Genomic DNA, 22,125 nt, shown 5'->3' on the forward strand with positions numbered 1-22,125 from the left:
ATGGTTGTTTTGTTATTTGTAAGACTGACGTTGACTTGTTTCTAGCTGGTTCTGCAAATCACAATTGGACAAGGCCCAATTTAGCCTGATGTGTGAATGCAATCATTAACTTCAGAGAAAATGAGGGTAAAATTTCAGAAATAAGCTGCTATAAAGAAGTAATTCAAATTGCAACATCTATCTTAAGGTAAATTAACTAAACATTCTCTCTTTCTCTAATACCTCAGGAGAATTTCAGTTACAAGATACTATCCAAGGATTTGAATTGGTGGCCTTTTCCTGACTCTGGGAACGCTTACTCCAAGATTACTCTGTAGTCATCAAAAAAAACTTGAAAAGTGAGCAAACCATTTGGCATACTTAACTGAAATGGATTCTTTATGTCAGAAATTACTTAAAGACATTTATTAAAAATAACAGCCAACAGCTCCTCTTTTCTACCTACTACAAGATCCTATATTCTGAATCGCTGGGTACTGATGATAGCCTTCAGAAGTGAGAGTTTCAAAATATCCACTACTTCCTGTAGTAAGGAGAACATCTGGATCTTGGATTGCAACACCATCTTCAGAAAAAATGGTATACAAGGACAAGCTTCTAGCATCTTGCCATCATTTTTTCCTGCTTGCAGCCAGATTCTGCTGGATAATTCCTGTGATACAAGGAACTTATGGTCAGGAATATGCTCATTCTATTCGACTTGATGGAGATGTGATCTTGGGAGGATTGTTCCCTGTCCATTCCAAGGGAGAAAGAGGAGTACCTTGTGGTGAACTCAAGAAAGAAAAGGGAATCCATCGGCTTGAGGCAATGTTATATGCAATTGATCAGATCAATAAGGACCCTGACCTTCTTGCCAATGTCACATTGGGTGTTCGGATTCTAGATACATGTTCCAGGGACACTTATGCTCTGGAACAGTCTTTAACTTTTGTACAAGCTTTGATAGAAAAAGATGGGTCTGATGTGAAATGTGCTAATGGAGATCCTCCTATTTTTGCCAAGCCAGACAAGATAACTGGGGTAATAGGTGCAGCAGCGAGTTCAGTGTCTATCATGGTGGCTAACATTTTAAGACTTTTTAAGGTAAGCATACCTTAATTTTCTATTTTTATCAACAGAGGCAGGTATCTTCCACTTATTGAGAGGGATGCACATGGAGCAGTGAGTAAGGAAGGGGACACACAAATCAATTTGGTGATCCATGGGGTGACAGATGTTGCAGCCAGATCACCCTCACATCCGTTGTTGATATATTCCTACCTATGATATCATGCAGCTAGAGTAGTAATATCTGCCTACTCTGGCTGCAACATTTGTCATTCCATGGATTGCCAGGTTGATTTGGCTGATCTAGCTGTGTCCCCTTCTTTACTCACTTGTCCATGTACATCCCTCCCAAAGCTGCACACTCAGTGGATGACATCCCGGATAGAATTGTACCAATCTTCAATCAAGATATACAATAGCTGTGGTCCCTGCTAGACTATATTAACATCTGCCAAAAGTATTTTGCCTCATATATGACCACACCAGTTTTTGAGTAAGGATAGTACTGGGATTCACCATTACTGCTATTTTATAAAGTAAAACCATTATTTAATGTTATGGATAATAATTTAATATAAATCTATTCTGATCTACAATACTTAACTCAAAGTAATTCATATTTTAAATTTTCTTAAATATCAGGAAGGTTCTAGCAGAAGGAAACACAAAACATAGTACATTACGAGGCAGGGAGTTTCTTACTATGACAGTGATAATCTAAGCTGGAAGAGAATGAAAAACAATAATGGGAGAAGCAAAAATAGCAAAAAATGGATTAAAATACAATTAAAATCAGTTGTGACTGCTCATAATAAAAGCTGTAGATCATATTAAAAGCCTATCTAGTCCAGAATTCTACCAGTTGTTCCTAGGAAATTACAAGCAGGATCTAATTGCAATGGTATTCCCTAAGTCATGTTCACCCACAATTACTCCTTTAAGGGATGACATCTAATAAATCACATATTCAGGTCTAGATTTATGTGTAAGAATATATTTATTTTTAGGAACTTTAATTGTTTCTATTTAATGGAGCATTTGGAACAACGCAGATACAATATTTTTTTTAACATATACCTAAATCAGGTTGTTAATTTTTGCAGTTCTAACAACTAATTTAAAGCCTGAGAAATTAAAGTCTTAATCCATTTCTAAAAATAAAACAGAGAAAGTTCCTAAGGAAAGGAATTCTAAATCAAATAAGAGACACACAACAAAAAATGTTTCTCTGCTAGTCACCACCCTCCTTACTTCTTAAATGGAAGGTTTGTAAATGAGGTAATTCATTAGGCACTTAAACCCTAAGTAATGCAGAGGTTAAAATCAAATCTTTTGATACTATTTAGATTTGTCTATTTGTTCTTTCTGTATTCTGAACGTGGATTTGGAAAAGAAAAAAAAGAATTTTCTAAAAGACATTTGGACTTGAGTCTTCTGGATTTTGGAATTGTTGGTACAGAGGTTTGCCTGGAGAACTTTGTTCAGGAACCTGTCATTATAATGAATGATTTAACAGAAGTTAATATAGCTACCAGGTGTATTAACTCTTCTGGCGCAGACAACTTCTGATTAATTATGCATTCCTCTAGGCTGGTTTTGTTTAATTATAGAATCGTGGATGATCAGTTGTCAGTTTACATATATATTGGTTTACATATATATTGGAATGCCAAGTTTACATATATATTGGAATGCCAAGGAGGTAAAGAGAGCAATGTTTGCATTTCCAGAAATAGTGTTCTACATGTCTGACAAAAGTAAATATAAACAAGTGAGTGCCATGGCTATAAAAGTAACCTTTCAAGTTTTACAAGTTTTTAATTTTTCCTGGATGAAATTTAGCAGCTCACTTCAGAACAATAATTATATTATTCCTGGATGTCATAGTATGTTTAATTTGTAAAGCATAAACACTGGAAAGGTAAACCTGTCACATCTTAACTTGTCAAATGTAGCAGATAGATGAATTCAACTGGAATTTATTAGGGAGCAACTTTTTTTTTTAAAGATTTGGTGGATAAACCAATTGATGCTGGCACACTAAATAGAACAGAATAGAATTCTTTATTGGTCAAGGGTGATTGAACACACAAGGAATTTGAGAATATGATCAACATATGCGAAGAATAATATCTTTTGTAGGGCTATTAGATCTGGAGAGCAAAAGTTGGAACAACATTAGATAATAAAAAAGTTCAGAGGGATTTTTTGTTTGTAATTGCTACCATTGTGGAAGAACAGGGTAGAACAACAGCTAATGACCCTCTTTTACCGGTCTACTATAGAGAGCATCCTCTCGTATGGTATTGTGGTTTGGTCTGCTGGTCTGACAGCTGCAGACAGGAAAGTATTACAGAGGGTAGTGAGCACAGCACAAGACATTGTGGGCTGTTCCCTGACACCACTGGATGACATTGCCAGGGCTCGTTGCCTTGGAAGAGTGAGGAAGATTCTCAGGGATGACTCACACCCTGGACGGTATCTCTTTACTCTTCTACCATCCGGTAGGAGATACAGGAATATAGCCAGCCGTACCAACAGGCTGAAAAATAGCTTTTATCCGTGGGCTGTTAGGCTTTTAAATGGGACATAATCTTATGCAGAATTGACTTGGGAGGCCGGTGTGTGGTGTAGTTGGTTCACATGGTGTGGTAGGATGGAGGGTTTGTTGTCACTGTGTGTTGGGGGGAAAGAGCACGGGGGAGGCTCAGCTAATCTCAATGTACACATGTTGTACTTTGACAATAAAGGTTTATTATTATATAATAGGTGTCCAATTTTGGCAGTGTAGATCTGATAATCTAAGCTCTTATTAAGATTTATAAGTCTGCTCCTTGTGACTAGGAGGAATGAAACATATCAAACTCTGCTCATTTTTTCTTGGGTATAATCATGGCACTCAGCTGTATGGGTTAATTGTCTGCAGTAAAAAAGAATACTGTGTTTCAGTCTTGAGAACATTAAAATTCTGTTTCATTCTTAAGAGCATGTGAATCATAGCCAGAAAAAGAAGCCTGATCAGGTTGACTTGTTAGAGATGAAAAGAAAAGGAGAGCGTCACCACCTAGCTCCAAAACATTCTTATTAAGATGCATTTGAAAAGTGGATAGCTACGTATATGATTCTATACAACCTGGTTTGTAGAAACATAATGCAAAATGAAGCTTAATCTTCCTTTGCTAATACACGGAGATAAAGTTGCTCAGCAACTTTAAAAAGAAATAATGTTAATTTCAACATATTCCTTTGCTTGTCATATTTGGGTGGACTTTAGCCCCACTAAAGTAAGATAGCTGCTTCTTACTCCTGAAATTGCTCAGGAAAAAACACTTATTATTCACAGACCACTCATCTCTTTGAATTATAGGTCCACAATATTGCATGAAATCAATCCTTCATAAAGTTATGCCACAGATATGAAGATCTGAGGTAATAATACATAATTCTGAATCCTCTTTGACTACAGTTCTGTCTTGAGTGATATAGGCTGCTGCATATTTCTTTGCTTAAATTGTTGGACTCTGTTAAAATTTCAATCCTATTAAATAAGATGAAATTAAGAAATGCTGATAGACATTGTAGTTAGTTAACATCGTTTCTAATACAGGGTCATCCAAATTATAGAGCTCTCTTTCTCTCTCTCTCTCTCTTAACTGCCGAAGACGGTGAAGGAGACAGACTTAAGAAACTAATCCCTGTAGAACATGCATTAACTGTGACTTGAGAACAGCAAAAGGAAAGCGAGCCTATGAATTGTCTCAGATGCCAGCAATTTGTCTTTTGAAAGCATGACAGCTACTTCCTGATTGCCATTATGCAATGCAATTGCAAATAACATTCCACTGCAGTCTTAATCAATACAGGATCACATGATACTCCTTCTGGGGACAGCTTCTACTTACCCATTTAATTGATCTAACACAGTTACTAGCAAAAGGAGGAGGCATCTCTTTTAGATTTTAATTAGATATTCTTCCCACTATCTTTAACAAGAGTGAGAGGGGGAAAAAATCCAAAGAGCTGTCTGAAGAAACTTAATCTTGGTGCTTGTTCATCTTTCTATGTGTAAATATTAGAAAATTAGTTTTTAAAGAGGGAAATAAAATATGCAACGGATTGGTTCTATGAGTTCTAAGAAACATTTATTTCATAGTAATCTATAAAAATAAATCTTAAGGCAGGAATTGAAGGCTAGCTTTCTGGTGGCTGAGTTTATGTATTATACCAAATCCTAATGAGATTTATTCTGGGTCTGGATGATTTGTGAATCTAGCTGCTTTGGCTTGTAAAATGAGTTTTATGATTTAGGGTTATATAGAAGCTGGCCACTATGGCTTTTGCAACCAAACTTGGTTAAAACAAATACTGAATGATGTGTTATGTGTGTGTGCAATCAGTAAGGTATTATGGTAGCTTCCTTTATATGACCAACCCATCTTTCTACTTTAAAAAATCCATATTTTTCAAACATTCCATTATACTTTATTGAAATCAAGAAAAACTTTGTTACTCTTATCCTAATAGGAGCTGAATTTATAGAAGTTGGAATTACAAGGGCAAAAGAAGCTAAATTTTAAAGTTTAGTTCCCATTATAGTAGTATGTTGTTGCTAAAGAATTCTTATTGTCCTAATAGTCTAATGCCATGGTGGCACGCAGAGCCCTCTCTGTGGGCACGCACACCATCACGCCACTCCTAGGCCTTCACCTGGGTTTTATAAAACCTTTTCGTTTTAGGCCTCCACCACCATGTGCAAAAAAAAAAAGGTTCAATCAATCAACCAATTCCAACTTCTCACAGGAAAAACAAAGATCTCTCAAAGTTGGAATTGATTGAACTTTTTAGTCCCACGAAGTCTGCCGTTACCACTGCAGCGATGCCCACCCAATAGGCCATGCCCACCCAATGGGGCACACCCAGCCAATTGGCCACAACCACCTGGCACCTGACAATACATAAGTGGGGTTTGGGTTGCAGTTTGGGCACTCGGTCTCTAAAAGGTTTACCATCACTGGTCTAATGCATGATACTACTGAGGCCTTTGGATTTGTGTTTCTTGCATTGTTGCATTGTGTTTGTTGCATTTACTAATGTACAAAGATGTACAAGGATTAAATGAAAGTTATGCCTATGTTCTATCTAAGTCATGAACAGATGACATTCTAACATACCACAAGTGTATGAGGTGTTCATTTCTTTCCCTGATGTATATCTTTCTTTCACTAGAGTGGACCGAAAGTTAATGTGAGAAAAGGTTGTACTGCTGTTGTTTGTGAAATACAAACCTGCTGTGAATACTCATCAGTGAACTTTAAGCAATATGCCACAAATGAATTTTTGACTGGTGAAGGTGTTCTTTCAATTGAAATTCACTATCAAATTCAAGTAGTTTATAGGGATTACCGTATATTAACTTGAGTACTGCATTATGCTGAGTCAAAAAACATGTAAAGATGGTGAACTGGGAAGAGATGATTTGTGTTATTAAGAATGAATTGGATAACCTGTGATAGCAAATGTTTTTGTATGGAAAATTGATGGACTGATTAAGGACAATCAATAGATCACTCAAAGGGAAATTGCTCTCCCTTTGGCATTTCACAGAAATGTATGGGTCACATTATTTACGATCTTCAGCATTAATAATGTTGTGGCAAGATGAATTCCTCACATGCTGATGGCAGAAATGAAACCTGAAGAATTGAAATTAGCCAGCAATTGTTGTCAATTGTTATGAGAACAAAGGTGAGAAAATTCTTCACAACATTATGACAGCACATGAAACATGGGCTGATCATGATGACCCAGAAGAAAATGTCAGTCCATGGAATATAAATTATAAAGCTTCATCTATTAAAAAAGTATAAAAATGCTAGTTTTGGTAAGAAAACATATGGTTACAGTTTTTGGAATGCAAATATTGTTACGTGCATAGATTTCTTTGGGCCTAGTACTATTAATACCTTAGAATATTACATTAAAACACTCAAATTTTTGAAATAAAAATAAAAAAAAGTTTGGAAGCAGAAGAAGAAAGTTTCCTTGCAACAAGACCATGTTAGTCCTCATACATCATGAGTTGCCCAAGAGGCAATTGCAAAACAGGACCTCACTATTTTCCCCATCTGCCATATAAGCCCAGGCTTGGTATCATGCAACATTAACCTTTTCCAAAATGTAAGGAATATATCTCTGGGTATCTGTTTGACTCAGATAAGTGGAAAGGACTATTATGGCCTGTCTGAAGAGATAAAATGTGAATTTTTGTGTGACAAGCTTGAAAATATATGAAGGTGCAGACATTTAATTCAACCCTTGGTGGAGCAGTAGGCTAATGCCTCCTTAAGTAACACCAGCTGCCTGCAATTAGTGCAGGTTCGAGTCCCACCAGGCTCAAGGTTGACTCAGCCTTCCATCCTTCCGAGGTAGGTAAAATGAGGACCCAGATTATTGGGGGCAATTAAGCTGACTTTGTAATAATGCCGCTTGGGGGTGTGTGTGAAAGCCCTAATAAGCAGGCATATACATAGAATGAAGGCTACTGCTAAGCTTGTAAGCCGCCCTGAGTCTTCGGAGAAGGGCGGGATATAAATGGAATTAAAAATAAAAAAATAAAATTAAAATATACATAGAATGAAGGCTACTGCTAAGCACATTGGTTTGTGCTTAAAATTGTAAGCCGCCCTGAGTCTTCAGAGAAGGGCGGGATATAAATGGGATTAAAAAACAAAACCTTGTAGTTACCATTGCCTTTAATTAACAAATATTGTCTGGCAAAGGAGCACCATTGGGGATGGCAATTCTAGTAATTAAAGTGCAAATAAGGAAAGGAGTAAATATTCCAAACAATGAATTTCTGAAGTTGTTTATGTTAGATGTTTAGTGCCAGCCATTGGCAGTTCCCCAAAAGGGTCATCAGATGGAGGCAAAGAGGTTTCTTTGCTTCCACTGATGAGCCAAGGGTCCCAGACCCACAGCCCCATTGGCGAGAGAGTTTTATGGTCAAGGAGGGGCCAAGACCCCCCATAAATACCTCTGCACGAGGGGCTGCTCTTTGTTCTCCATTTTTCAGTCTCCAGTTCTATCTCTACTCCTAACCTCTATTTTAGTCATGTAATCCTAGCTTGTTTTGTTTTATTTTATTTCTCTCTCACATGCAGGCATGAATGCTTTCATGCCAAGTATTTCTTTCTCTTTGATCTATCATGAATAAAACTAATATGATTGCATCTCTGCGTTCTGCCTTTGCTTGGGAGCTCCTTTAACGATTCATTGTGAGTCCACCTCACAAGTTGGTAGTCAGAGCATGGTTTAAAGGAAAGCTTCCAAGCCAGCCAGGAACTAGCCAACGAGATGTCTGAAAGGCCCGGCACCAATCCATTTATAACAGATGGCAGGACTTCTACTATCGTGACCAGGAGTCATCGATCGAAGACAGCCTCCCTGCCTACATCCAAGACTTCAGTCCCTGAAGCAACCTCAGCTGCAGATGAAAGCACAAATGGCCTTCATCTCGTCAGAGGATCCAGCAGAGCGTCCAGGACCCCTTCACATGCCTCTCTACAACTGAACGCCACAGAGGAGAGCATAGAAGGATTACAGACTGTCCAAGGCTGCTCAGATGCTGCAGAGACGGACCTGGCTGAGACCAAACACCGCGTGAGTAAACTGACTGCACAGGAACGTGAAGAGCTGCTTAAAGAGATCCTTGCAATGCAGGAGGAGGGAGGGGCAGCCCAGGGAACAGCTCAGAAAGCCTCAGAACCCCTGGTGAGCCCCTCCCTAGAGACCACGAGGCCCCCAAATATGGCGCCCGCCTCCCTTAGTGACCCTGGGACCCCAAGGCTTTTGGCGTGAACCCGCCCCCCCAGCTGTGAGCTACAGCTTCCTGGGGCAAGCGGAAACAAGGTGGCTCCGCCCACGTGGTCTGGAACAGGAAACAAGATGGCAGCCCCCTATAAGCCCACACGGTCTAACAAAGACTTGATTTCTTTAAGTCTGGAAAGCCAGCAATCCCTGGCTTCCAACCAAAATAGCCTGCAGTCCCTGGCGTACAGCAGAAATGACATGCAATCCCTGGCTTCCAGCCAAGACAGCATGTATATTACTGATTTCTCCCCCCCACAAAGCCTAAAATGCTATGATAGCAATGAGATCTGCCCAGCCAAAACTGTTACAACGGCTCTCCAGACAGCAATGCAAGCTCTGGCCACTGCCTTAGAGGCTAGCAAGACAGCGGCCAAGCAGACGTCGGGGGTGCCCACCCCCCCTCCAAGGCCTCCCATCCTCTCCCCAGGGCCCAACTTCCGGGGGGAATCCAGCCTGCAGCCTCCCAACAATCAACCCCCGAGGCCTCCCACCTTCTCTTCAGGTCTTCATGACCAGCGAGGGCAAAGAAAAACAGACAATGATGAAAATCCATGTGCTTGCAGCAACAAGAAAGGGATGCCGGCCGGCAAATCTGGGCTCCGCCCCCCCAATGCCTCATGGGAAGAAGGGAGAAACCCTGAACAACGCCCTCCCCCGGGTCACGTGGTTCCCGGGCACGCCCACCTGGAGTCAATAAGTAATCAAGAAAGGATTCCCTCCTCGACCACTAGAGGGAACCCTTTCACTGAAGGACTCACTTCAGACTTAAGCATTTTTCCGCTTCCTTTTACATCAATGGACATATCAAAAAATTTTGAAAGTGGGTCTGATAAGGACTGTATTCCTGCAACAAATTTGCCAAATGATTTTAAAAAACTACAGCTGGATGGGGAGAATTATAGCAGTTGGAGTAAAGATATACAGCTACATCTCTTAAAGAATGGGATTCTACAAATGGTTCGGAACCCCCCCCCCTCCCCCATGGGGACGTCAAGAAGAGCTGCGACACTTGCAGGCTTATTCTGCTCTACTCAGTTCTCTGGACAATAACTTGTTCCCAAGCATTCCAGCTGGTCTCAGAGCTGCTGAGGTCTGGAAACTGTTATACAATTTATTCAACAGCAATACCATTGGTTCCATCACCAGATATACAACTGAGCTTTATACAACCAAACTGAAGTTTGGTGCCAGCATGCCTGAACATCTTGCAAAATTAAAGGCACTCAGGGCAGAATTGATTTCCAGAGATTTTCCTGTGTCTGATGTGAGCATGCTCTCCATAATTTTTACTTCTCTAGACAGGAGTTGGAGCAATTTCATTGTTTCACTCGAAGCGGTCAAGAGGGAAGACATAAATCTGTCCTACCTCACAGGGAGACTGATCGAAGAAGATCGGAGAAGAAGAAATGCTGGAGAATACGCTAGAGTCACCACTCAGCAAGCCAGAAGGGGGCGCCACAACTCAGAGCAAATTAATGCTCTGCTTAAATGTTTCATCTGTGGCTCTGAGGAGCACCTCAAGAAAGACTGCCCCCATCAACATCAAGCCCCTAAACGTGGTCCCAATCAAGTAAGAAGCAAAGGGGGAGGAAAGGGGCGTGGCAGGGGCAAAGGAAATTCACTGCATACTTGTTCCCTCACCCCCACAACAAGGGCTGATAGCTCCACTGACCTATGGTTACTGGACTCTGGAGCTTCTTCTCACATTACTAATATGAGTCAAGGTTTTAAAAGGTTAAAGAAAATTAACTCATCTGTCAAGGTTGCAAACGGTGACACTGCTCCAGTTGTTGGGGAGGGTTTTGTTTCTCTACCTGGACTTGGCAAAGTTGAGGGTGTCTTGCACGCCCCTTCTATAGCCAACAACCTTTTGAGCATCACCAAATTGTGTGACGATGACAAAGTGGAAGTCCTATTTCGCAAGGGGGGAGGTCATGTCACCCGAGACCAGAAGGTCATTGGAAATATTACAATAATAAATGGCTTGCCATATTTTTCTCCCAAGGCACCACAACCTGCCCCAAGGCTTTCCAAGGGCAGTGTGGGCAAGAAGCCTGAATCTCAGCAGGCACCTGCAGCACCACTCAAAGCAACCAGAGCCAAGAGAGTGTCAATAGGGAAGCCAATTCACGATAAGTGCGCCCACTTATTGCACAGAAGGCTGGGTCATGCAAGCTTCCCTGTAGTTAAAAAGATGGGAGAATTTGCTGAGGGAGTCCAGCTCAAGGACTGTGACGTGTTTCTGGACTGTGCCATTTGCAAGAAAACAAAGAGAAAGGCTGCTCCTATATCAAAGGTGTCATCCCGTAAGACTCAACACCCTTACCAACTAGTACATGTTGATTTGGTTGGGCCTTTTACACCATCCCTAGGAAAGAAAAGGTATTTTCTCACTGCCGTTGATGATTTTTCACGTTACGGTCACGTGTATACTCTCACAGAGAAATCTGAAGCCTTTGACGCCATAAAGTCGCTGTACAACTTCGTAGAGACTCAGTACAAGACCAAGATCGCACAGTTGCAGAGCGATCGCGGGGCTGAGTTCATGTCTCAGAAGTTCCAGGACTGGGTAAGGCGTAAGGGCATCCGCCATTTTCTAACTGCACCGTTCACCCCGTCGCAAAATGGTGTAGCTGAGAAAAGGAATGGAATCCTGCAAACCATGATGCGTAGTCTGATTGCAGACACGGGTGTCGCAGAGTCATACTGGGGGGAGGCAATTCATTATGCCAATTACACTTTAAACCGCACCTGGAGCAGTGTCGTGAACCAGACCCCATATTTCCTGGTTCACGGTAGGAAACCAAATCTGGCACATTTGCGTGTGTTTGGCTCCTATGCATGGGTACACATCCCCAAGCAGCTGTGGAAGAAGGGGAGATCTGTTTCCCAGAGACTAAGGTTCTTGGGCTATGCTCCTGGCTCCAAGGCCTATCGTTTCCTGGGAGAAGGGGGCAGGCCTGTGACTTCCCAATCTGCCTCTTTCGAAGAGGACTCCAATTGGACTCAGATCCACTCAAATGATCTGAGCCCATATGCCAACCGACCCAGCAAGGACACCCCGACCGCGACATCACCAGAGGCGACCTCGTACCCTGCCACCGACGAAAGTGAGGAACAAGACGAAGATGCGTCCAGTCCCATGGAGGAAGACACACCGTCTTCACCCCCAGCGACACCTCAGAGATCCGCGGAAGAAAAGAGCGGTGAGTGGCAGAAGGTAAGGAGGTCAAAGCGGTCCAACAAGGGGGTCCCGCCAAAGAGAATTGACATTGGCCACATCGCGTCTGTCAACAGCGTTGTGGTCACCCCAAAATCCTTGTCTGACATCCAGGAGCTGCCCATCGAGGAGCAGGAGAGATGGCAGCTCGCGATGGAGAAGGAAATGCAGAGCTTAAAACAACTCAAGGTCTTCACCCCCCAGCAACCTCCAAAGGAGAGGAAAGTCATTGGCACAAGGTGGGTTTACAAGGCCAAACCACTTGCCAATGGCCTCTACCTATACAAGGCCCGTTTGGTAGCCCAGGGCTTCGCTCAACGTTATATGGAGGACTACTCGGAGACTTACTCTCCAACCGTCCGGGCAGAGAGCGTCAAGGCCGCCCTCGTGACTGCAGCCGCTCTGGGAGAAGAAGTCTTCCAATTTGACATCCAGACGGCTTACCTCCACGCCAACTTGGACCGGCAGATCTACGTGAAGGCTCCTCCTGGCTACCAGCAAGAAGGGGGAAATACATGGTTGCTTCACAAAGGGTTATATGGTCTTAAGCAGTCAGGGAAATTATGGTATGACTGTCTTAGAAAGAGTTTAGAACGAGTTGGTTTCTCAGAATCTCATGCAGATCAATGTGTTTTCACACGCAATTCCAAGGGAACCACAGAACGGGTGTTAGTTTATGTGGACGACCTATTATATGTAGGGCCTAACAAGGAAAGGTGTGATGAATTTGCCAAGGCCCTGGAAGAAAAGTTTACTCTGAAGTCTTTGGGGCGGGTTGACAAGTACTTGGGTGTGCATATTTTGGCCACTAAAGGGGGGTTCGCTCTATCACAAAAAGAAAAGATAGAGGAATTACTGGCCAAATGCAAAATGACAGAATCCAATCCTACGCATAGCCCAATGCAAAGCGACTTTTACAACCACACCCATAAGGACGGTCCTGAGTTCACAGATAACACGCTCTACAGATCTGTGATTGGCTCCTTGCTATACATCAGCAATTGGAGCAGACCTGACATAGCTTTAGCTGTGAATCTATTGTCCAGGCACGTGGAACACCCAAAGGAATTCCACTGGACTGCTGTCAAAAGGGTGCTCAGATACCTAAAGGGCACAGCTGATGCTCTTCTCATGCTAGAACCAGAGAAGGGGAAGACGGCCCAGCTCTCCGCTTACTCAGACGCAGACTGGGCTGGCGACTCCAAAAGTAGACGGAGCACTTCTGGTTTCCTCATATTGCTAAATGGCTGCCCAATACATTGGCATGTTAGGCAGCAAAAATTTATTTCTTGCTCCACGGCCGAGGCTGAATTTGCTAGTCTGTCAGACACGGCCAATGATTTGACTTGGTTCAATGAGCTGATAACAAACATCTGGGCATCTCCCCCTCTGCCCATCCAAATTCTAGAGGACAACACTGCCGCAATTGCAATCTCGGAGGCTTATGCAGTAGGCTCCAGATCTCGCCATATAGACATACGCTATAAAAATGTCAGGCACCTTGCGAAAGAGGGTTTTATACATGTTGAGCACTGTAATACAGCTGACCAGATAGCTGATCTGTTTACCAAGCCTGTTCCCGTTGACCGGCACAACCTTCTGTGTAAGCGTTTGTGTTTGGCCTTCTGAATGTTTTTCATGCATGTCCATGACACCTGCTCACCCCTTACATGCATTCACTGGTCCCTGTCATTGGCTGGCAAGAAGGGGAATTGTTAGATGTTTAGTGCCAGCCATTGGCAGTTCCCCAAAAGGGTCATCAGATGGAGGCAAAGAGGTTTCTTTGCTTCCACTGATGAGCCAAGGGTCCCAGACCCACAGCCCCATTGGCGAGAGAGTTTTATGGTCAAGGAGGGGCCAAGACCCCCCATAAATACCTCTGCACGAGGGGCTGCTCTTTGTTCTCCATTTTTCAGTCTCCAGTTCTATCTCTACTCCTAACCTCTATTTTAGTCATGTAATCCTAGCTTGTTTTGTTTTATTTTATTTCTCTCTCACATGCAGGCATGAATGCTTTCATGCCAAGTATTTCTTTCTCTTTGATCTATCATGAATAAAACTAATATGATTGCATCTCTGCGTTCTGCCTTTGCTTGGGAGCTCCTTTAACGATTCATTGTGAGTCCACCTCACAGTTTATTTTCCTGTACATTTGTTTAGCAACTGTTTGAAGTTACAATGGCACTGAAAAAAAAATAATGATCTGTGCTATGACTGGTCCTTGCACTTATGATTGTTGCAGCATTCCCCAGGGTCATGTGATCAAAACTTGGGCACTTAACAACTGGGAAGTATTTGCAATAAAATAATGTCCCTGGTCATGTGATCCCCATTTGCAACCTTTCCTGCTGACTTGTGACAAAGTCAGTGGGGGAAGCTGGATTTTTGTAACAAAAACATGGTTTGCTTAACAATGTAGTGATTCACTTAACTATCACGAAAAAATATATTAAAATTTGGTGCAACTCACTTAACAATTGCCTTGCTTAGTAACAGAAATTTTGGTTGCAATTGTGGTCATAAGTCAAAGACTACCTGAATTGCCATATTGTATGTATTCTATTCATACAATGATAGGAATAAATGATGGATATGTTTAAAGCATACAGTTTTGGAGATTCTGCTACTGCCTTTCTCTGGAGATTGTTCCTAGTTAAAACAGTGAAACAACCAAAGTCTTGGTTGTGTCATTCTTCTTCTAGTCAATCCTCTAATGCAGGCATGTCAAACTTGTGATGTCATGTGACATCACGTGATGTATCACAACTTTCCCCCCATTGCCAGCAATGGGGTGGGTGCAGTTTCAGTATGATTCATCGGACCCATGGGCTGGCAGTTTGACATGCCTGCCCCTAATGTAAAAGAGTGATAATTCCTGTTGGTGCTAAGGACCCTTCATTTCCTTTTCTTAACTACATTCAAATTGTATCTATCATGAATTCATTTCTTTCAAACTTGTTTTCAAGAGAGACCATTGCAGATCAAGGAAGACTGTTGCAAATGTTGTTTTTATTAAGAATATTGGTATTTTGAAATACTGGTTATTATTGATAGACAAACATGCTTTGATTCTGACTTCAAAGAGACAAATAGCACACTTGCTATTTGAAAATTATTATTTTATTTATTTATTTATTTAGATTTATATACCGCCCTTTCCTGAAGGACTCAGGGCGGTTTACAGGGCATTTAAAAGAAAGTCAATACAAACGTTAAAACAAATTAAAAAAGATTAAATAGAACCCTGAGAAAATTAAAACCCAGTTAAAATTAAGATTAAAAAATTCTCAGCCTGGGCCAGAGAGCTCGAAGAGCCAGGTCTTCAGGTCCCGGCGGAATGAACGGAGGCAATGATATATTTAAATTATCCATGAGAAGACATGCAATGATCTGGTGGAATATATCAGTTGTAGAGTATATTTCAATGGGATGTTAATATAAGTAACAGTTCAGTTCCACATATATCATTCTTGGTCTGGAGATGACTGCAACGTATGGCTAAAGGTTTGGGAAGAATCCAGCCATCAAACACTTTTGTAATTACTTCATTGGAAAACATAATTAGTTTTGGGATACCACTAACAGAATAGATTAGCATCAACATTAGTTCAAATTAATCTTCTTCAGGTGAAATAGTTTATTTTGAGATGTATTGATTATTCTACTAACTTTTTCATTAGTGTTTGGTGTAAGAAAGTAAATTCAGTTGCATGAGATTTTTGAGAGTCTGCAATGTCCCTGCAATATTATTAAATGTGAAGGAAAAACTTCATTAAGAACAGAATGGGTTTCCAGTGACTTTTGAGAAAGTTGACTGGGTAAGATTTTATTCAGTTTTCTGGCTCCATTCAGCCTTAGCACCATATATATTTAATTTGCATGAAAAAGATGTCTTATTCTCTCCTTAATATCATCTAGTAGGATGGGAAAACTCTTATTTGAAACCATAGGGAATTCCCAGAAATTATATTAATTTTAGTGGTTTAGTGATGTAAATTAATGCAAGTAGCTTTACATCTCATTGAATGAGTGCTGGATGGTCTTGCTTTCCTTTGTAGAAATAAAATGTCCAGATACTTCTCAAATGGTCAAAGTGTGAAATTACATGAAATATTAAGAATACATGAATGAAATTGGAAATGCTGACAGTCATATTTGTTTTTCCTGGTAATTTCAAAATTGCCAAAGCTTAGCATACTTTAAGTGAAACAGCAAATATTGCAAAAAGAAATTATATAAAACAAGACTGAATATGATAAAATGCTCAGGTGGCAAAATAGATGGTGGTGGACAGCTTTTTTCAACATATTTTTTAAAAAAATGATTTGGGATAGGGTTTTTAAATGTGAAAATCCACATCCTAGTTTAAGAAGGCACAAAAAATGAAATAGCTCTACTTCTGCTTTCCAGCAAAAACAAGTACATGTGTTGATATTTAGGGATGACTCAGCACTGTGAAACTGATATAGTCAGGCAATAGATTTGCAATATTATTGGCTGTTGTGAGCACTAAACCACATAGATAAGGACATATTTTGTAAGCATATGGGGAAAAAACTGTCAATATATTTGAAGGCTTTTGATGGCATTGATTATTCTGTAATTTCCACTGAGTTTAATACAACTTCACCTTCCAAGAAAATGTGCTTGAAATGTAGGTGTTACTGGAGTTCTTAATCCAACTTTTTCTCATTTTGCACAGGATGCAATGAGGCTCAATAGCATCTCTATATGGGTTTACAGAATTTATAAAATGTGCCTGATTTTAATTTTACCCTAAAGTAATATTCACCTGAAAGGGGACACGGTGGCTCAGTGGGTTAGGACGCTGAGCTTGTCGATCAGAAGGTTGGCAGTTTGGCGGGTCAAATCCCGAGTGCCGCGTAACAAAGTGAGCACCTGTTACCCGTCCCAGGTTTTGCCAACCTAGCAGTTCGAAAGCACATAAAAATGCAAGTAGAAAAATAGGGACCACTACGGTGGGAAGGTAACAGCGTTTCGTGCGCCCTTGGCGTCTATTCATGCCGGCCACATGACCATGGAGATGTGCTCGGACAAGCGCTGGCTCTTCGGCTTTGAAACGGAGATGAGCACCAGTCCCTAGAGTTGGAAATGACTAGCATGCATGTGTGGGGGAACCTTTACCTTTACTTTAATATTCACCTGAAGCAAATATTTGTTTGCTGATGCTACAGAGATTCACAGATGCAGCAATAATTCAGAGGTAAAGTGTTGTAACTAAGGTAACGTGTTTTGTTCATTGCCCTTCTCTTCATTTTTTCCTCAATCCTGCAAGTCTTCATATGTAGTTTTCTGTACTTCTAAGGAGGAGCAATCTTCCAATTGGCCAAAATTGATTAAAAATAAATAAAAGTATCAAAAAGTAATCTTTTTTGCTTTCAAATCCTACAGGATGTCTATGCATTGCACTGTTAGCAAAAAGCCATTTCAGGGATAGGAGAACACCATTAAGAAATCTAGAGTAGTTCATATACATGCAGGCAGTGCTTTTTTTTTGTCATGGAACACACTGGAACAGAGTTCCAGCACCTTTTTTCGATGGGTTTTCCAAGCTTTAAAAGTAACTTTTGAAAATTTGATGTGGACTGATGAGCGTAACAGGTTGGCAGCAAAATAATTAATTAAAATGGTGCATGCAGGCCGCTTGTGTGTCGAGCCCGATGCACGTGTACTTCATCCATGCTGGTTGTGATGGAGCTGCTCAGCGTGTGGTGCTGCTCGGCTTGTGATTGGTCGTGTGGTTGCGCGCTGAGTGCTTACTGCGGGTGGCGACCATTACACAACTGACATGTGGGTGTATGTACAGTGATTGACTACATGCAAAAGGTAAATAATTTCTTTATTTAAAAAAAATCATTGGTGAATTGAAAATCTTCTTTTCATTTATAGTGTAAAATTTACTATGAATATTTGCCTTAAATACAATAAATTAAATTTATGTTAAGAATTGAATGTATAATTTTTTAAATAAAAGATAAACGAGATGTGAGTTCCGACACCTTTTTTCTTATAAATAAAGCACTGCATGCAGGTAATACTAATGTCTTTATCCACAAACAGTAGTTTCAGAATGAGAAAAGGCAAATTTATTTAGATTTAATAGTCTGGGAATACAGTTTTTCTACAGTATTACTTTTTTACATGCTTTGTTAATCTATGATTTCTTCTGATTTAAAAGTCTGGTTAAATCAGAATGTTCTTCTTTGGTCATACTGAAGCAGCAAAAGAGTAAAACATCCAAAGCTGAGTTTTTTAAAAAATAAGGTAGATAGAAATCCGCAACTTTTCATTAGACCCCAACTTTTCATTATGTGTGTAATCTGTAATGAATTGACTTGAACCTTGGGTTTCCCAAAATGTTGAAAACCAGCATTCAAAACTAAACAATGAGAAATTATTGAACATATATGGATTGCTTCTTGCCATGAAAGAATACAAGGCAGACACAAACAACAGTCATAAATATGAAGCAGTTGCCAAGCATCTGAATTTTGATCATGTGACCATGGGGATGTTGCAAAAGTTGTAACTGTGAAAAATGGTCATAACGGTCACTTTTATCAGTGATGTTGTAACTTTGAATGGTTATTAAAATAAACTGTTGTAAGTTGAGGACTACCTGTACTATAATCAGATGGCATTATCAGGGTCACTTAAATTTACAAATCAAATCAGCTGGAGTTCATATGGGAGAAATTATATTGAACAAAAAAACTTGATTCATTATGAGCATCAGTTAATCATTCAATCCCCAAAACAGAGAGATAATTTTATTTTACTCTGGGAAAAAATAATGTAATTTCTAATGGCTTAAAGTTTAGATACTTAGAAAAACTGTCAGTAAGATATATAGGTGACAGTTCATAAATACTAGCCACAGAATTAATCTCACATTATGACCTTTTGATAATATGGATGATGATTGTTTTTATAGTTCTGAATGTATCATGAGAGAACTATAATTGCACTGAATATATCTTGCTTCTATCATGTTGATAGCTATAATACTTCTGGTATATAAGACATCTGGAAAGATAAAGATAAAAAAAATGAGGATATCAAAAATAGTATAAGAGAGATGAGAACAGAGTTAGCACACTTCAGATTTGAAAAGCAGTAAAGGAATTTACATTTCATCTGCATGGTTTCTCTTAAATATTGAACATAAATATGTAAAATGTTTATTACAGTCAAAGATCAGTACAATTAAAAATACAGAATATTTAGTTAAAAGTTCTAAAATTAGAATAATAACAAATAACAAAATCTATGTTAAAATCATAATTTGGTATCCTATCTTAAATTGCAAAGACCTACAGTCTTTAGATAAGAAAATGCAACAAAATACTATCAAATATTTGGTGCATTAATTGTGTAAAATACTGTAGCTATAATGGATTAGATTCTGATTAATCTTTAGTGTTGCGGCACAGAATCTAGCTATTGAAGCTAGCTACTAAAGATAATTTTCAAAAAATCTGGGGAAGCAGGGATGGTAATACATTTTAGTTCATGTGTCTACAATGTACTTACACTTGTCTTATTCAGGTTTTGTGACGATTTTCAACACTATTCCTTTAATTATATTTTGGTCAAGAATGAGGACTGGGACTCCTGAATATTAAAATCTTAGCTTAAAACCAGGAAATAATTTATCCTTCTGAGGTTTGTTTCTCAACTGGAGAATGATAGTATGAGCAATAGAATTATGTGAGACATTGACTTAGAAGCAACTGGCAACATAAAGGGTTATCTGTTATCTAAGGGAGAAGAATTAAAAAGCTCTTGGAATGCAGGTGCTTCTGAATTCAGCATAGACCAAGATAGTTATAGGACTACATGGTTCTTCTGGCCAGTACACAAATCTAGCTTTTGACAACAGCAAGCAAAACACAGCAGGGAGCTTTCCAAGCTACATTTCCAAGCCACATTCCAGTAAATGTGGGTTCATTTTAGTCAGCTACTATAAATTTGAAATCCAATGTTTTTGAGTTTTCCTCTGCAGTTTGTTCCACAAAGTGTAATTGAATTGCATTTGTGTTTATCAGGCTTCCACTGAGAGTGGTGTGAAGCCCACTGAGCCATATTATGGAATGATGCAAACTGGCATTTAACCCCCTCTGTTTCGAGTGGGTTTGGATCATCAATCTGCTTCTCCAATATTTTTTTTTAAAAGATACTAGGTTGGAATAATTACTTTTTTGCATTGTTCCTTAGAATTCTATAATTATTCTTAAAACTTTATTTACACATCTATTTTAATTCTGCTGGCACCTTCCTTTGTCCCAAAAGTAATCATATATTTAAGGGAAGAAGGGAAGGGGAAACAGTAAGGAAGAAAGAAATAAAGAGGGAAAGGGAAGGAAAGAAGGAAGGAAGGAAGGAAGGAAGGAAGGAAGGAAGGAAGGAAGGAAGGAAGAAAAAAAGGGAGAAAGGAAGAAAGAAAGGATGTGATGCTCCCTGCTAGCTTCCCACAAGAAAATTCAGTGGGGAAATCAACAGAAAGTTGGATGTCACTCCCAATCTCACTGCTTTTTTTTTTTGCCTGTCTGTGATTATTCTGTTTCTCTGTTTAGGTAAGGAAATATCTTTGAAACATTCACCCAGCAAGTCACGGGTTGTCTAGTATTCTTATAATGGAATACATTCCTCTTGCCACCTTTTAATCCTGGAGATCTGAAAATATATTTTCCCTATTCATATATTGCAAACGTCTACCAAAACCTTTCTCAGTTTTAATGAATAAAAGTAGGCTAGGATCCCATGTAAAATGATGATGTATTTGAGGAAATAAATAGTTAGAGAAATCCTAGTACAAAACAGAGAGTGATTCTCAGATATTGGGAATAGCTTAGTATCAGGCATGTCAAACTCGCGACATCAAGTGACGTCGTGCGACGTATTGGAACTTTTCCCCCTTTGCCAGCAATGGGGTAGGCGTGGTTTTGGCATGATGCATCCAGCCTGTGGGCCAGCAGTTTGACATGCCTGGCTTAGTTGTTGGATGGGTTAAAAGTCAGGGGAGAAAATCATGCCAAACTTTTATTTTTCTACAACAATGCCATAAAATTTGGAGTCTTTGCAAAATGAACAGAATAAACACTTCAATACAGAAAAATTGGCTCACCAAAGATTGAGTACAACCCATTGCTACTAGAAACATGACTTTCCTATAAAATTGACTGTGCTATAAACTCAATGTAAACTTTAGCAGCCATTTAGATAGATCTTATCCAGAATGATGTGTCCTCAGTATGGCCATTCAGGTTTTCTAACAGTGCATCCATCACTGCAGGTAGTTCTCAACTTATAACCACAATGAAGCCCAAAATTTCAGTTGTTAAGTGAGACATTTGAGACAAGTGAGTTTTTGACCTTTCTTGCCACAGTTGTTAAGTGAATCACTGCAGTTGATAAGTTAGTAACCTGGTTGTTAAGTGAATCTGATTTCCCCATTGACTTTGCTTGTCAGAAGGTCAGGAAAAGTGATCACATGACTTGGGACACAGCAATAATCATAAATAGGAACCAGTTGCCAAGCATCTGAATTTTGATCATGTGACCATGGGGATGTTGCAAAAGTCGTAACTGTGAAAAATGATCATAACAGTCACTTTTTTCAGTGTTGTTGTAACTTTGAATGGTCATTAAATAAACTGTTGTAAGTTGAGGACTACCTGTACTACAATCAGATGCATCCACCTGATTGTTCTCTTCACTTCATTTTCCTACCATTACAGACTTTTCAAGGGAGCTACATCTTTTCATAATTTGTCCAAAATATGATAATTTGAGTCCGGTCATTTGGGTCTTAAAGGAAAAAAAAATAAATCATTTGAAACCATAATTATCTAACTGTACCATTGTTCCATCTACTACCACTCAAAGCTGATTATCAAGTAATAAGGCATATCAGGTTTTTTAAAAATAAATTTCATTTGGTTTATTTTTAAATGTAGCTTTCT

At 39.7% G+C, this 22,125-nt stretch overlaps 1 protein-coding gene across 1 annotated transcript in view; it reads left to right on the plus strand.

The window, feature by feature from the left end:
* Positions 1–576: 576 nt before the first annotated feature.
* Positions 577–22,125, plus strand: part of GRM8 (glutamate metabotropic receptor 8) — a gene marked incomplete at both ends in the record, with an annotated part of 557,094 nt that continues 535,545 nt past the window's right edge. The window contains one exon of the mRNA XM_081331179.1: positions 577–1,086. Within this exon, the coding sequence (XP_081187305.1) occupies positions 577–1,086 (510 nt within the window). The remainder of the gene's footprint in view (positions 1,087–22,125) is intronic.

Source organism: Vipera berus (genome assembly GCF_964194415.1).
Source record: "Vipera berus genome assembly, chromosome: 6".
Taxonomy (NCBI): domain Eukaryota; kingdom Metazoa; phylum Chordata; class Lepidosauria; order Squamata; family Viperidae; genus Vipera; species Vipera berus.